The sequence below is a fragment of the Dermochelys coriacea genome, chromosome 1 (genome assembly GCF_009764565.3).
Source record: "Dermochelys coriacea isolate rDerCor1 chromosome 1, rDerCor1.pri.v4, whole genome shotgun sequence".
NCBI classification, from domain to species: Eukaryota; Metazoa; Chordata; order Testudines; family Dermochelyidae; genus Dermochelys; species Dermochelys coriacea.
The window spans coordinates 32568932-32586321 of record NC_050068.2 but is presented as its reverse complement, the minus strand read 5'-3'; the positions used below and the strand labels follow the sequence as shown (position 1 = coordinate 32586321).

The 17390-nt window shown below is 37.9% G+C and overlaps 1 protein-coding gene and 1 non-coding gene across 2 annotated transcripts; both read left to right on the top strand.

Annotated features, from left to right (window-relative positions):
- The first annotated feature begins 7909 nt into the window (after positions 1-7909).
- Positions 7910-16732, top strand: LOC119858204 (collagenase 3-like). The gene is made up of 10 exons (XM_038408240.2): positions 7910-8210; positions 8303-8544; positions 9712-9860; positions 9958-10083; positions 11324-11485; positions 12123-12240; positions 13056-13189; positions 13554-13713; positions 14518-14621; positions 15581-16732. Exons 1-10 carry the CDS (start codon positions 8007-8009, stop codon positions 15679-15681), a joined length of 1500 nt encoding a protein of 499 aa, XP_038264168.2. The 5' UTR covers positions 7910-8006; the 3' UTR covers positions 15682-16732.
- On the top strand, positions 8814-8886 carry TRNAK-CUU. The gene has a single exon. It is a non-coding gene; the product is annotated as a tRNA-Lys (tRNA).
- Positions 16733-17390: the final 658 nt, after the last annotated feature.

The window sequence follows — 17390 nt, the reverse complement described above, 5'->3', positions numbered from 1 at the left end:
AAAGTGTAGGGATTGCTCTTGCTGCTCACCTCTGCTTTTTTGAAAATTCCCCTATTGATTTGGTATCACTAAATGTATAGCGTTTTTCCTTCCATAAATACTTCATGCAGGAAAGAAATTTTGGGCTTGAAAAGACATGTCATATTTTAGGGCTACCCTAAGAAACTTTATGAATCTGGATTTCCAAGAACTCTCCAGAAGGTAGATGCTGCATTTCATGATACAAAGACTGGAAAGACCAATTTTTTTGCAGGAGACAAGTACTGGAGGTATAATATTGGTGGGAGATAAAGAAGTTGGGTAACCTGCTTGTGTTGTCAATTCAATCCAAATATTTGGGTTCACCAAAGTTAGTGCTGGTTCTATATTTAATATCTCTATTTTAGAGTTTGGGAGGTATAGAATCCAGAAACTTGGAGATCAAAGCCCTTAATTTATCCACAGAACAGATACAGCACAGGCATTAGATGTGCAAGCTTTTTCCTTCCTTCCCACGAATATGTCTCCACTCTGAGCTGTCTCAGCTTAAAATAACTATGGAATCACCATAAATTGGGTAATCTGTTTCAATTTGTTTTTTCCTGTTCATTTTTATTACAGCTATGTTGAACAATGTCATTCTATGGAAAATGGTTATTCAAAACTAATAGAGAAAGATTTCCCAGGAATTGAAAATAAAATTGATGCAGCATACCAAGAAAATGATAAATTTTCATGCTAGTAAAAATGCTTTGCCATAATGGTTGGATGTGCCCATCGATTGACATACAGAAATTAGTGCATTAAAATATAACAAGATCTAATTATGTAAAAGAGGCATGGTGCTACCAACATAGTGTTGAAATAGATTTTTGTATAATGTAAATTTTAAAAGTCTTTAAAATAGAAATGTAATATGTTAGAAAGCTCAAAACCAACGTGGAAAATTAAGTTGTGTACTATTACTGCAACCTCTGGCTTTTCTTTGTCCTTTTTTTTTTTTAAAATACTATAAGCCAAACCAATTCCTTCCCATTTCGAAGAAGGGTGATCTGAGGTTGGCTGGACTACAAAGTGGTTGTTTTCCAATATTGTGATAGCCAGAGAGATCATTGGATATTTTGTAGGTACATTGTTCAAAGTAGCAAAGTGATAAACGTACTGAAATGAAAAAAAACCCAATATTTCTACCTTCTTAAAGAATAAGTAACATAATGGCTGTGATGATTCTTAAACTGATTTTCTTTTCTTGTAGGTTCCATCTATTTCTTCCATGGATCAAAGCAATCTGAACACAGCATCTGCTATAAGCGTGTTCTTCGTACTTTGAGTGTAAACTGCATCTTGTGCTGTTAATCCACATCTCAGTCAGTAGGCACGACAAGTGAGTCAGTCGAACATGTCAAACTACTAGTCCTATGGGTTCTAGTTCTTAATGACAAAGTCTACATGTATGTACTGTGATTGCCATGAAAAAGTCAACAATTGCCAAGAGATACCACATAGTTAGCCCAATACATTCACTGCTGAAGCAAAATAAAAACTATAGTAGCTCAGAATCTAGAATAGGACAGGAATTTTTTGATGAACTGTTTTCCTGTTTAAGGAAAAAAGTCAAACTGTCCAAAACCAAAACTGTTTATGGAAAAAAGTCAGTTTTGATGAATTTCTCAACTCATATTTGATTTTAAAAAAGTTTCAAAATTGTTGAATCAGCCTATTTTGACATTTTCAGAATGAAAAATTCTGGTGTCCCAGCTCAAAACAACTTCTTGTGTTGAACTGTGAATTAATCATAGTAAAAAAAAAATAACTTGTACAAAAACAAAAAATGGCCAAAATAAAAATGAAACATTTTGAAATGATCGAAACAAAACATTTTGATTGATCCAAACTGAAATGTTGATGGTTTGTCAATGTGCAAAAATTTTGGAGATTGAATTTTTCTCCTGATTCGTGATGGGAACATTTTTCGAAATCTCAAATGTTTTCCAGGGACAGGGAAACCATTTCCTAACCAGCTCTATTAGATACCACTGACAACTGTCTGCAAGTGAAATGAGGATGCAGTGGCTAGACCAGGACACTAGAACCCAAGTTCCCAATTTTTCTTGGCTCCGGTGCTGCAACTGGATTCCCATAAGTGGGTGGAGCCCCATTGAAATGACACAGATGCAGCTGTTTGCCTGTATAATTTCAGTTGCAGGAACACGGCCCTAATGTCTGACCTTTGGCAGGCTACTTAACTGCTCCATACTTACTTTTACTCAGCTGCAAAATAGGCCTTTTACTACTTTCCTATCTTATAGGGATGTTAGGAAGAAAAGTGTTAATGAATGTGGTGAGCTAGCTCTAAGTATTAGAGATGTTTCTATTTTAAAGTTAACTTGCTATAGCAGAGGTTGACAAAGTGGCCTATTCACTTCTATTTGTTTTTCTAAAGTTCACTGTTTGCCAGCTTAGGGTCACATAAAAAAAATGAAGAAAAAATATGCCTTATAATGCTATTTTGGGCACTGAAGGTTTGTAATAAATCAAAATGACACAGCTTCAATTATTTTCATTTGTTTAACTTGTTTTGAAAGCGTTTTCTTGGCACTGTCTTTGCTTTTGAATGATTAGTACTTCAGTGCTTGTTTGGGGTTAATCAATCCCACCATCTCTCTTCTCTGTCTATGTCTTTCTGGGGGAAAAAAGATTCTTAGTGAAAACTCCTACCTCTCAGCTCCCTGGAAAATGACCATCAATTCCACTTACCTTACACATGACCCCAAAATACGAGAATTTCAGAAATTGTTGTTAGCATATTGGTTGTTAGCACATTGTTCAGCAATTTGGCAGACTCGCACACTTGCAAAATCATAAAATCACAGAAGTGTAGGACTGGAAGAACCTCAATAGGTCGCCTCGTCCAGTCCCCTGCACTCAAGTAAAACTAGACCATTCCTGACAGGTGTTTGTCTAGGTAACAGTCTGTGCTGGCGTGTTTTGTACTGGGTGAAATTTACCTGTGTGCAAAGGACCAGCACAAGGCCTATGGCCCACTCAATACCCACCTTAAGCTTTATTTCACAGCCCTCTACACATGTTTTTAACATTAATAGTGGTGTCATCTGTGATCAGCTGAACCTGTGTGGATAGCATTTTATACTTCACATTGTCAGGCCGCTTTGGTATCACTGAAAATAATTGCCAGTTGGAAACACCAGCGCCTAACAGCATGCTTTACTGCTGTTTCAGGTTAAAGAATTGGACTGGGACTTAGGAGAGCTGGGTTCAATTCCCAGCTCTGTCTTGGAATTTCTCGCTCATCTTAAGTCACATGATCTCTCTATGACTCACTTCCAGTTCCTCCCATCCCTTGTCTGCCTTTTCTATTTAGATAGTATTTTCCCATTAGTGTCTAGCAAAAGAGGCCTGCACCTCTGTTGGGGCCTTGAGCCATGAGGGTAATAGAAATAATGATAGTAATACAATCCGTGCCTGCATTCCTTGTATGTCCAAAATTCCCTAATGAAAACAACTGGGTGTGTGCAGAATGCAGGATTCAGCCCATCGCCTGCACGTAAGGTGGCTGTTATAAATGTTCTTTCATGAATCAACTTCTATTTTAATGTTCTGAGAAATTTTTGTTTAGTGTTTGTGATAAAATAATTACATACTCAGACAACCTTTCAGCCTATCCCTTTTCTTTGGTGTATATCTTTCTATCCACAAGCAAAGTTTCTCTTCATTTGTGGAAGTTGCCTTTAAATAGAAAAGGACCAACATTTATTATGCAGAATCTTCTGTTGGATGGATTGTTTTTCTTATTTCTTTTAATATTTAAAGTTCAAAAAGATACCCCCTTTCCTTCGATATTTAACTTTATACCTTTTAATACATATCTGAATAAGGTAACATGTTTGCCTAGAAAAAAAATCATTCCCACTGTAATTTTTTTCTACAAATAAAATGTCTGCGCCTTTGGGCCATGAGGCCTCAGGGCAATTATTGAAAAGGCCCCCAAAACAGAGTCTTTAGAAGAGTTTTTTCATTATGGACTTCAAGGTACCCAGGAGCCTGAGTACTGTAACTTTAAAACACTCATTAACTCATAGAAATTAGAGATGGAAGAGGACTTTTTGGCTATCTAGTCCATCCTCCTGCTAGTGCGGGGCAGTCCTTGACAATATAGTTACTAGTGATTTGACTAGTCTCACCTTAAATATCCGAAGTTCAGGGCTTTAAACCATTTCCTTGGGGGAATGATACTACAGTCTAACACTGTTCTCTTTTCTTAATTTTGTCCATTTGTCCCTAAATAATTACTCTCCCTCCTATGTTTATAACCTTCAAATGTTTGTATGTGGTTATCCATCCTCACCTTTAAGCATCACTTAGCCAATCTTTACTTATTGTAATAACTCTATGATAGGGTGACCAGATGTCCTGATTTTATAGGGACAGTCCCAATATTTGGGGCTTTGTCTTATGCAGGTGCCTATTACCCCTCACCTCCTGTCCTGATTTTTTACATTTGCTATCTTGTCACCCTTCTCTATGACCACCTAGGAATTTGCTGGTGTCACTATGTTGCACACCATGGCCACTCAGAACTTCACTATGACAATGAGCATAGAAATTGTAGCGTCCTATGCCAAAAGCACAGGTTTCTACCCAGTGCTTGAATTGTGCCAGGGCTTGCGTGAGCTGAGCCCTGGCACCTCTAGGTTTGGCAGTTCATAGTCCAAGCACCTCTAGGCTTGCCATGTCAGTTAAGAAAGTAAAAAAATTGCTTGAGCCCCAGCAACTCTTTCATTACAAATTAAGCACTGCTCCTACCACCTGAGCAAGAAAAAAGTTGATATTAGCAGCATAGAGCCTAAGACACACAGTGGGCCACTTCTAATTCCAGCCTGTAGTGGGCAGTGGTGCACAAACACTCCAGCTGTTCTATTACATACTCCCTTAGTTAGAGGAAGCTAATTTCAGAGTATCTGGAATTCACAGAAGTTTAAATTATTTCTGGATACTAACACATATCTTTGAGACTACTCAGATTTGCTGCTGTTTCACACAGGAATGATGCTCAGAACTTCACAACAACAGTTGGGATTGAATTTAGTAAAAGGTTACTTTGGAAGGTTATTTTAAACACTACAAGGCAGATACTCAGGTGCGGTTAATTGTCAGTTCTCTTCTGATGTCAATGGAGTTATGCAGATAATACTAACTGAGTATCTGCCACTACCACTTAATCCAGTTAAAAGCAATACCACATATGTCAGTAATGCAATATTGAGAATTGACTGATCCAGGATGGGTTTTTTTTAGAGAGAAGAAAGTAGGAGATGTTTAAATCATTATTGCATCCATTATTAGAAAGATTGTATGCCAGAATTTACAACGTTATTACCTGTGATTTGCCTATTCATTGAGTTGCCAGCTATACGATATGTGGCCTGAATGTGAATGCAGCAATGACCTGAGATGCATCACTGTAGAGTGAGGAGTAGGGGCTGGGCAGAGCACCAGAACTGAGCTGCCAGTCACAGCCAGGTGAGAAGGGCAGAAGAGAGGGGATGGGCAAAGCAAAAGAACTTAGCTACTTATTGCTGATGTTGATGCATGAGAGGAAAAGAAACTAGTGTAACTGTCACAACCCAGAGGGAGTTTGCAGATGCTGCAGTTAGAAAAATTATCTTTTTAGTAGCAAACTGAATGAGTTTGACAAGGAATGAATGAAACATAAGAATGTGAAACCCCACAATCCTATCATGTCAGAGTTCCTTCTTAGAGTAGAACTGTATTTTAAGAAGAGATAAGAATTTACTGTCCTACCACCACAGTATCTGAGTGCATGTGGAAGGATCTAAAGGTGGACTGGATAACACTCACCTGCTAACTGGGACATGTAACTAGAGAGCCATGGAGTGGTGAGGATGCCGGTATCCCTCACCTTCCCCTCCCCTGTGGGTTATGGGGGGCGGGGAAAGGGAGAGGAATTTGGCTTCTCTTGATTTCCCTTCCTCCTCCCTCCCTGGGACGGGTTTGGCTTTAACTGGGTCTGAGCTCTGAGCCTGTCCTACCTGTTCCCACTGCAACTGGATGACTGGGGTCAGGACAGACTGACCCACTGGCTCCCACTTCCAGAGGCAGGGAGAGGAAGCAGTGGTTGTTTCTGCCCACTGCTGGCTTGTAGCCATTTTAGCTTTGTTCCAGCATCAGCCTTTCACGCCCTTATTTCTGGAGTTCTTGGGCTGCTGGGGACTATACTGATCACGAGATTTTATGGAGGGTCTGAAAGGGATTTTTTTTCCCATATGGGAAAATTGAGAAATGACTGTGGGATTTTTTCACCTTCTATCTGGCATCTTGGACGTCTGGTTTAGGGATTTACAATACATTTGTCATAATGTTGGCAAACTCCAGTGCAGTTGGTGCGTTAAGAAATGAGGTCTCTGTAACCCAGTGGGCTCAGAGCACAACACTGCATGATAAGAGGGTAAACCTTCATGGCTCACCTCTCCTAGCTCCAGCATGGAGGAGGGGAATAGGTTGGGACTCTGATTGCCTGTCAGGGCAGGCCTGGGCATGTAGAAGGGGAATTGCACTCAGACCCTCCTAAGGTTTGCAGAACCCAGGGCCAAGCTAAATTCCACATTAGAACAGCCCTGCTGGGTAGTCCAGGAAGGCGTTTCTCATTGGCTAATAGTTTAGAAAAACAGAGGCCTCCATATTAAACCATACTCTGGTATATAGAAAAGGAGTACTTGTGGCACCTTAGAGACTAACAAATTTATTAGAGCATAAGCTTTCGTGAGCTACAGCTCACTTCATCGGATGCATTTGGTGGAAAAAACAGAGGAGAGATTTATATACACACACACAGAGAACATGAAACAATGGGTTTATCATACACACTGTAAGGAGAGTGATCACTTAAGATAAGCCATCACCCACAGCAGGGGGGGGGAAAGGAGGAAAATCTTCCATGGTGACAAGCAGGTAGGCTAATTCCAGCAGTTAACAAGAATATCAGAGGAACAGTGGGGGGTGGGGTGGGGGGGAGAAATACCATGGGGAAATAGTTTTACTTTGTGTAATGACTCATCCATTCCCAGTCTCTATTCAAGCCTAAGTTAATTGTATCCAGTTTGCAAATAACACTTCAATCTCTCTGGTCACTCGATCACAGACCTAAGAGTGGCTATACTTCAACAAAAAAGCTTCAAAAACATACTCCAACGAGAGACTGCTGAATTGGAATTAATTTGCAAACTGGATACAATTAACTTAGGGATTTACATTACATTTGTCATGTACAAATGTACTCACTTCGTCGGATGCAGTAGCTCACGAAAGCTTATGCTCAAATAAATTTGTTAGTCTCTAAGGTGCCACAAGTACTCTTTTTCTTTTTGCGAATACAGACTAACACGGCTGCTACTCTGAAACCTGTCATTTCTGAAAATGTGTCTGTAAATGATTCTGATGTGTACTGAGACCCACTACTATCATGATTCCAGCAGCAAAATTGTTGTGAGAGTTTTAGACTAAAAATGAAAACAAACAAACAAACCCCAAAACAGAACATGTTAGTAATATAATATACTCCACATTGTTGTTGTCTTATGAATCAAGATGGTAAGTTTGCAAAACAATTGATGTGCTAATGAATAGTATAGACATTAAAATTATGCAATTATTTTACTTTAAGACAATTCATCTGTTCACAGAGCTTGTCATATAGTGTCGCTTTGTCTGACAAAATAAAAGGAAAGTAATTATCCTATCAAAGGCGAAAAAAGTAGATCAGTGTAAGTTGTTGCAAAGTAATGAAATAATGCTGAGTTGCTTCTACACAAAAATTCCCCCAGCATCTGTAAATATGCTGAGAGTATGTTTATATAAAGATATAGTTTCTAAGCCCATAGTGGGACCACAGATGCCCAAACCAGGATTTCTTGGAATGAATAAATAAACCAGCTGTGTAAGCATGTTTACTTTGCAATGACAAGGATGTTCTAATTTGTCCACAAGAAATGACTCACCAGTTTAGGTCTATAAAAGTAAAAGTATTTACACTCTTAAAAAATCAGAGTTTCAGAACCCAAGAATTCAGCATGATGCATCCAAGCCTTGCAGCTGCCTTCCTTTTCTTGCTGGGCTTGTCATACTGTTTGACACTGCCTATTCCCCATGAAGACAGCGATGAATTCACAACGGAAGACCTCCAGTTTGCAGAGGTACAGTATAAATCAATCTTCACATATTAAGGTCAGCTGTTTGATTGCCTTTGTTCTTTGGAAACTGGAAATAATATTTTTTTTTCCCCTAGCGCTATCTAAAGACACATTACAACCTACGTTCCAGTCCTGCTGGCATAAGAAAGAAGAATGCCAACTCAGTGGCAGCCAAACTTCGAGAAATGCAGTCTTTTTTTGGGCTGGAGGTGACTGGCCTATTAGATGAAGAAACATATGAGCTGATGCAACAGCCAAGATGTGGTGTCCCCGATGTGGGGGAATACAACTTTTTCCCTAGAAAACTAAAATGGTCAAAAAATAATTTAACATACAGGTAAAATTATAACATTTAGTGTTAGTTTCTTATTTTCAAGTTATCCTGCTATATAGTTGTTCAACAGCCATGATGTTGTATATTAGGTTGATAAGCTCAGCAAGAAGAAAGGGTAGTTCAGACTTTGTAAAAATCTCATGTTGCAGTTTTAAAATCTATATTGCCCTGATCCAAAGCTCATGGAAGTCAATGTGAGTCTTACCATTAACTTTAGTGGGCTTTGGATCAGGCCCTATCTAAATTTCTTGAATAAACTCAGCTATCAGACAGCCTGGCTAGCTCAGTTGGTAGAATATGAGACTCTTAATCTCATTGTTGTGGGTTCAAGCACCATGTTGGGCATTTGATTGTGCTGGGAGAGGGATAGCTCAGTGGTTTGAGCATTGGCCTGCTAAACCAAGGGTTGTGAGCTCAGTTCTTGAGGGGGCTGTTTTAAGGATCTGGGGTAAAAATGGGGGATTGGTCATGCTTTGAGCAGGGGATTGACCTAGATGGCCTCCCGACGTCCCTTCCAATCCTGATATTCTATGATCACAATATGATACAATGGTGCCATTAAAAAGTCACTATTTGCAGGAAACCAAAGAGTGATAAGAAAGAGAGAGGACTATTTTCCCTATGTATTGAATATGGAAATAAGTGGTATCTCTGATAATGCTATGTAGTAAACTGTTAACAAACATTGTTTTGTAATGATGACCGTTGTATCTCTTTAATATCTCCTTGATCATGTATTGTCTCTCCAGAATGGTCAGGTGCATGAGATATTTCATATCTCTTCAAAATATTTTTAGTAAAATATACTGAATAAAGTCCCATATTATCTATACAAAATATCTTAATAAAGAACAAACTTTTAGTTTCCTGGGGTTTTTCTAGTGCATATAATAATGGCAAAAAAATCCAGAAAAACAAAAAACACACTCCAAATCCCAAACTGTTAGGTCATTATCTTTCTGAATGATACTGATAGATGGAAATGTACATTTTATTTTTGGAGTACTGTACATTAATAATCCAATTCCTTGTTCTGAGGTAAGTGCACTTTAGGGATAGCTTTTGAGAAATGGCTGTCTTCCAGTCAAAAGTACGTTTTCATGGAGGTACATTGCAAAGTTCTTTGGCCCTGCAGAAAGGTTAATTGAAGATATTTTATCTGATTGATAGAATTGTGAATTACACTCGAGATCTGACACGTGCTGAAGTGGACAGAGCATTCAAAAAAGCATTCAAGGTTTGGTCTGAAGTGACACCACTGAACTTTACTAGAATTCGTAGTGGTACTGCTGATATCATGATTTCCTTTGGAACTAAAGGTAACAGAGATAGTTTACTTTTTGGCAGTTTAATTATATTTTCACCTGTTTAAAAATGAGATGTAAATGCTGTCGGTATTTAAATATTCCTTTGTAGAACATGGTGACTTTTATCCCTTTGATGGACCTTCCGGATTACTGGCTCATGCTTTTCCTCCTGGACCAAATTATGGAGGAGATGCCCATTTTGACGATGATGAAACCTGGTCAGCTGATTCCAGAGGTAACCTGTTCAAAAGATCATTTTAACTAGAGCTGGGTGCACTATTTGTTTCAAATAATATTGGCTATGAATTTTGTCCTTTTTGGATAGCAAATCATTCACAATCTCATCCTGATTTCATAAAATGTATTTGCTATTCAGAATATATGCCAGATACTTTGGATGGATAATTTTCACCCTATATGTTGTTTGTAAACAGTTTGCTTTGACTGTTCCGTAGTTGTTTTTTTCTTATTCATGTTATGTGATTGGTTACTGAAGTCACAGGGAGCTGTTTTTAATCCCAGATTGTAGATAGGAGCATGGTACATGTCTTGCATGAATTATGGACAAAACAATTATTTGTGTTAAAATTTGGAATTTGCAACTCTCTTCTAGTATACCTGTCAGTTGTCTGAATACACCAGAATAATGAATCACATGACCCATGAACCCAGAGAAACAAGGCAGTTTGGGTTTTTTACTATTCAAATATCTCATTGTTTCACTTGCAATTTGAGGGTGTCCAGCTTGGATCTCAGACAGATGGTGTTACCCCGCAGTAGAGCCAGTGGGAGTTGTAGATACTTACCATATCTGAAAATCAGGCCACTTTTATGAAGTTTGAAAATATTTGCCCTTGTCTGCAAAAGGAGCCATTTTTGAAAAATGGATCCAATTGTCACTAAGATTTTTTCAACTGCAGACATTTTTTCAACTGCAGTGTTTTTCAGCACTGTGTCATCTAGCTTTGCTGGGAATAGATTTAATTGATCAAATGCTGGAAATAGCATTGATGGTCAATGGACTACCTACACTAGGGATAGAATCCTGGCAAAACTTCCATTAACTTCATTGGACCAGGATTTCACCTTACAATTTCCAACATTGCTATGATGATTGAGTTGAACTGGGGTGGTGACAGTGGGAAATTTTTCAAATACAATTTAGTGTAAGAAAAAACTTAAGGGGCTCGGCTATTAGGCCCTTACTCAAACAAAATACCCATTGTCTTGAATGAAGACAGCAGGATTGGACTGTGTATCTGAGCATCCCCATCTGTAAAATGGAGTTAATAATATTTAGGGTTAATTATTTCATGTATGTTCACTTCTTAGATGATGCAGAGATCTATATAATTGTTTTGTATCATCAGTGCAAAAAAAGACATTGTGAAAGAGGATTAGGCAATAAACTGCATTCAGATACATGTGTATATTGTTTTAACAAGTATTTTTGTGTTTGCTTTGCTTTCTTATAGGATACAACTTGTTTCTTGTGGCTGCCCATGAGTTTGGTCACTCTTTGGGACTTGAGCACTCCAGAGACCCGGGAGCTCTGATGTTCCCTATTTACACCTACACTGGCAACACTGGATTCTTGCTTCCTGACGATGATGTGCAAGGGATCCAAACTCTCTATGGTTTGTCTTCTTTTTGCCATTTTATCCATGTATCTTGGAATGTACATGTTGCACTGCAATTTACCTTAGGGCGAGCAATCTGCTGTTGGTGTTCCTATTGCTCAATGGTCACTACCATGGTAAATTAAGATAGAAACCCTGGATCCTGGGAACCAGGCCTCAGGGTCAGAAGATATCCACATTTAACACTCAGGTAGAAACTGCAGCAAGCAGTGTCAAGTGCACAGGTAATTGCTGCTAGCTGGTTACCTGCTATAGAGGACTTAAGGTCCCTGAGCTGTCTCCCATGGGAGGATGATCAAAGACTATGAAGTAGGAAAAACAGAAATGCCCATAGGGGAGACCTTGGAAGGAAGCAGTCTTCTCAGAGGCCCTAAAGACATGGTGTCAATGGCACCCATTTAGTTTTAGCCACAAATATCTTTGCAATGTAACTAAACCCCAGAATGTAGGGACATGATTTGCCAGAGGAAGAATAAGAAGGGAAAGTGAATATCATTAGTCTAGATAGTTTGTCCTTGATGGTTGTATTCATTCCGGCACTGGTGGACTCTTCAGTGTCCCATTTAGTACTTAGTTATCTTGCATGGAAGAAGAACAAAAGCAGTCAAAGCTAAGTTATAATTTATGGTTACAGGTGCAGGAGACAGAGATCCCAACCCCGAACACCCCAAAACTCCAGAGAAATGTGATGAAAATTTGTCACTTGATGCAATAACAGAACTTCGAGGAGAAATGATGATCTTCAAGGACAGGTTGCAATGTGTGGTTTACCTATATGCTTTTTTTGCTGTATAGGGCTCAGCCAACTCACTACTAGAACTACACTTGGTACAACTGAGAAAAGAAACTGGCCCAAAAACCTTTTTAATTTCCATTACTTTATCATTTGTTTCTGAAAATATAATTGATTAGATCTTTTTCTGTCTTCCAAAAAATCTGCTATCTTTCTTCCCTAGTGATTAATCTCTTTTTCTAAGCATAACTAAAATAGGTTGTGAAATCAACTGTAAGGGCTATACAGCATTTCACATTTAAGCAGCCTTTATAACATAAATATGGGCTTGACTCCCTGTCACACTGGTGACGATCAAGAATTCCTGGAAGTCAATGCAGTTAGATTGATGTGAAACTGGTGTGACTTGGGCTCAGTCTCCACATGATCAAGCAGACATACTTACTGGTTCATGGGATTGAACTGGATTTTTCTCTAAAATTCAGAAATTATTTATTTTTCTGTGCAAAATTGCACTGCACACAGCAATCTTACATGGTGCACTGCCATGTTTATCTGTAGTTTCTCTTCTTAAGGAAAAAGGTTGGACAAAATGAAATCAAGACATCAGTTTGTTCTCTTCTGTGAAAGTGTTCATGTTATGAATGAGCTAGGCAGTCTGAACCATCATGGCTAAGAGAGGAGGTGGAGGTCTATAAGATTCTTCTTGAATTAAAATGTGTTCCACATTATAGAAAAGACTGAGAACCCCAAATTAGTTAATATTTGTGAAACACTGTGAAAACGATACCATGAAGAAGATGATAAAAAGCCCATTTTCTCTTTCTGAATTAGGTTCTTCTGGCGCCTACATCCTCAGATGGTGGATGCAGAACTGATGTTAATTAAGTCATTTTGGCCAGAACTTCCAAACAAGATTGATGCTGCCTATGAAAACCCCATGAAAGATCATGTGTTCATATTTAGGGGTAAGCCTTTTGCAAATGGCAGAAAAATGGAAGTATCTTAATCAGTCTCATCGAATAAAGCTACTTAGGGTTAAATCCTACAGTCCTCACTCAGACAAAACTTCCATTGGTTTCACCCCAGGCAACACTACAAGATCTTCAATGGACTAGAGAGTACAGAATTTAGACTAGAAGGTTAGGTCCTCATCTGGTGTAATAGCTTCATTTTACACCAGGTGAGGATCTGGCCCCCATATAATCTAAGTCACATAAAACTAATAATGTCAAATAATAACAATGTAATAATTATTGCTGGGTTTTACTCTTCTAATACCTTTCCATTGATGCTCATGAAAGATTAACATTTTGTCATCATTATTTACAGGCAGGAAATTCTGGGCTCTGAATGGCTATGACATAGTTGAAGGTTACCCTAAAAAAATATATGAATTGGGATTCCCCAGAGAGATGAAAACAATAGATGGGGCTGTCCACATTAAAGACACTGGCAAGACTCTCTTTTTTACTGGAGACAAGTACTGGAGGTATGTTAGAGATTTATGAGTTCTTATTTTCAATTCTGCCAAGCTTAATTGTGTGCAAAGGGCCAATTTTTTGTTTATTTGTTTCAGGGTAGACACTTATGGCCTCATGGATCATATGTTTTTTTTTTCGTTTCAAAGTTTTATAGGGATAGCAGCTCTTTAGAATGTACCATAAAGATTTAAGTAGCAAAATTATATAAACAAGATTAAGATTAAATTATGACATTCAGCACAACCTTGAGAAGAGGGTCATAAGAATTTATCCCCAGGAGAAACTATAACTCAGATATACCTCTTAGACACAATTCCTTCCCTGCTTCCCTCTTCCTGGATATGTGTGGCACAGGGTTGTAAGTTACTACTGCCCTAAACAGGCAGCAAATTTGACCCACTTTGTTCTAGTTTTCTTGTGCTGGCCAATGAGTTGGGTTTAGAGCCAATGTTCCATCCATCCCCTGACAATTTCTGCCTACCTGCTCCAGTGACAGACATGCAGCACCATCACCCTTATATACCTACGTATAACCCATGTAGAATCTAGCCTTTCAATTCTGTAGTTTATTACCCAACCTTTAAAAATTTACCTTTATTGTTCTTGTACCAGCTGAAGTTGTGTTTCTGGTATAAGGAGGCCTGGAGAATTGAATTTATACTTACCATTTCATTTGGCGTAGACAATCTAGTGACTTCCAGCCACTTACAACTTGGGTATCTTTGAACAAGGTACCTAAAGGTGATAGGACTTTTGTCAGATTGCAAGTCATGCAGGTTCACTGAATTTGTATTTTTTCATGTTTAACATAGCTATGATGAAGAAAACCAAGTTATGGAAAAAGGCTACCCCAAACTGATAGAGGAAGAATTCCCAGGAATTGGCAATAGAGTGGATGCAGTCTACCAAAAAAATGGTATTTCTTCCCTTTCATTTTTATCATTAAAGTGGTCCAAATTCAGAATTCCCAACATTTACATATTTCCTTCCATCCCAAAGCAAAACAAAAAGTTGAAATTTTCCTGTGAAATGAAATTTCTGAAAAAAATTCATTTTAGAAATTTTGAAACAACCTTATCCCATTCTGTTTAAAAATATTTCATTTTGATCTTATAGAAATGTTAAATTTCAAGTAACATAATCTATAAAAATCAAAGCAATAAAGTTGAAACAAAGAATATTGATCTTATAGAAAGGAAATGTTTAAATGATTTTATCAAAATTTTCAGTGCAATCAATGTTCTCGTGACATTCATTCAACATTTTCTGATGGAAAAGTGTTCCATTTGAAAAGTTTCAGCCAGCTCTAATCACCATGTATGATTTCCTGATATTTTAAATTGTTTCCTTCCCTTTTGATAAGAACACTTGTCTTTGTACAGTGCTTTATATATATTCAAAAGAGTGAGTTTGGTGGGCAGGTTTTAGGATTTTGTAAGAGGGAAACTCAGAAAGGAAGGTGAAGTATCTTTTCCAGGACCACCCAACAGGTCTCTGGTAAAACCTGGGTCAGAACTCAGCATCAGAACTCTACATGGTGTGTCCATGTCTCTGAGACCAGACTATATCATCTTTAAATAGCATTTGCAAATCAGAGAATTAAAGAAATGAGTAACCACATGATTTTCACAGGCATGTGCTATGTACAAGAGAAGAACCGAGTTTCTGAGCATCCAAAATATTGACCGTTGGCACTAATTTAAGAGCCAGAATGAGGCTAATTTGAAAATTTAGCTCAGAGTTTCAAATAGCAAATTATTTTGCTGAATAGACTTAGTCTGAAAACCCAGGATTTATTTTTATTTAAGTAATTCTTTTAACAAATGGTATTAATTTCTGATTGCAATTCCTTTTAACAAGTCTTTTCCCCCATAGGTTACATCTACTTTTTCAACGGACCACTGCAGTTTCAATATGGCATCTGGAGTAAAAGAATTGTTCGTGTCTTGAAAACTAACTCCATGTTCTGGTGCTAATCGCTTTCTACTTGGGTACCATGCTGCAGGCTGTAGAGCAGCCTATAGCAAATGGAAATATTATTGTGGGAATAGGGATTTATAGAGAATGATTCTGTGAACAAACTCTGTTTATTTACCACCAAAGCTATACTGTATATATGGGAACTATATAGCTTATGTCAGTCTGGAACTGAATTAATTTAATAGGCGGAGAGAGGAAAATGATTAGCATTTCAAGGGACATTAGACCATTTAAAATCAATGCAGAACTAACCCAAATCCCCCTGCAAGATGCTGAATGCATCCTGTGAGATTGCAAGTACAAACAACTCCAATAATTTGAGGGTGCTGAGCATCTTGCAAGAGGTTCTTGGCACCTCTTAGGAACAGACCAATGGTGACTGCTATTTAAGTAATTAGGGCTAATCCTGCAGTCTTTACCTTAGTAAAAAATCCATTAGATCATTTGGGGATTTCATGCATGTAAAGAATGGGTCAGGACAGCAGGATTGACACCAGGAGTGTGGAGACACCAGCTTAAGATATTGGAGTTATAGAATGTGGAAATGTTTTCATACTGGCATGTCCCCATGGAAACCACTGATCATGGCATCTTTACAAGAAGCCAGAGTGAGGATGGTGAAACAGCAATGTGCCTAAACCAAGCTCAGAGAAAACCGTTAGCCTGAATACACTGTATAAACCAGGAAGAGATGGCAAACACCAAGGGTTATGAGATACTCAGGGAAGGAGGCTGCAATCTAGCACTAATATAGATCAATTGAGAGCACTCCAGGCCTGATCCACCCTTGCTGTAAACTGATGCAGCTCCATTGATGTTCATTGGAGTTATGCTGGCTTACAACAGTTAGAATCTGTCAATCCATTTAAAAATAATGTTAAAATTATGCCGTTTGGTGTTTTAAGTCAAAATTTGTCACCCATTTGATATTTATTTCAGTTGTTCCAGTGCCTCATGAGTCCACCGTTTTTTCAGTCAACTCAAACAATGTATGACTATGATTACTTTTCAACTTTAAAAGATATTAAATAAATTGAATGAATTAAAGTAAATTTTGAGTTTTATTCATTAATATGGACTAGTGCATGCCAAAAAGGCAAAAGAGAACTACAGTAGAACCTCGGCGTTACGAACACCTGTTATGAACTGACCAGTCAAACACACACTTCATTTGGAATTGGAAGTACACAATCAGGCAGCAGAAAAGAAAAAAAAAGAAGAAAAAAAAGGCAAATACAATACAATATTCTGTTAAACGTAAACTACTAAAAATTCAAGGGAAAGCAGCATTCTTCATAAAAAAGTTTTAAATCTGTATTAAGTTGTAAACTTTTGACAGAACAACCAGAACGTTTTGTTCGGAGTTATGAATATTTCAGAGTTACAAACAACTTCCATTCCTGAGGTGTTTGTAACTCTGAGGTTCTATTATACAGGGTATTTACAATAGAAATCCGGTAACAGAACTTGGGGTTTATAGTAATTACTTTTTTTACCCATAATTTGATTTTTCAGGAGAATTCTGTTTTCCCTTCAAAATTTATTAAAATAGTTTGCTTTATTCTGCAAAAAAATATTTTGTGTTGGCCCCAAAATAAGTAGAACAAGAACCAAGTATAAATTACATGACTGCACAGAATATAAGAAATGACAATTACTAGTAAATTACCTAAAGTGAATATAATTTCCTTCTAGTTTGAATGAT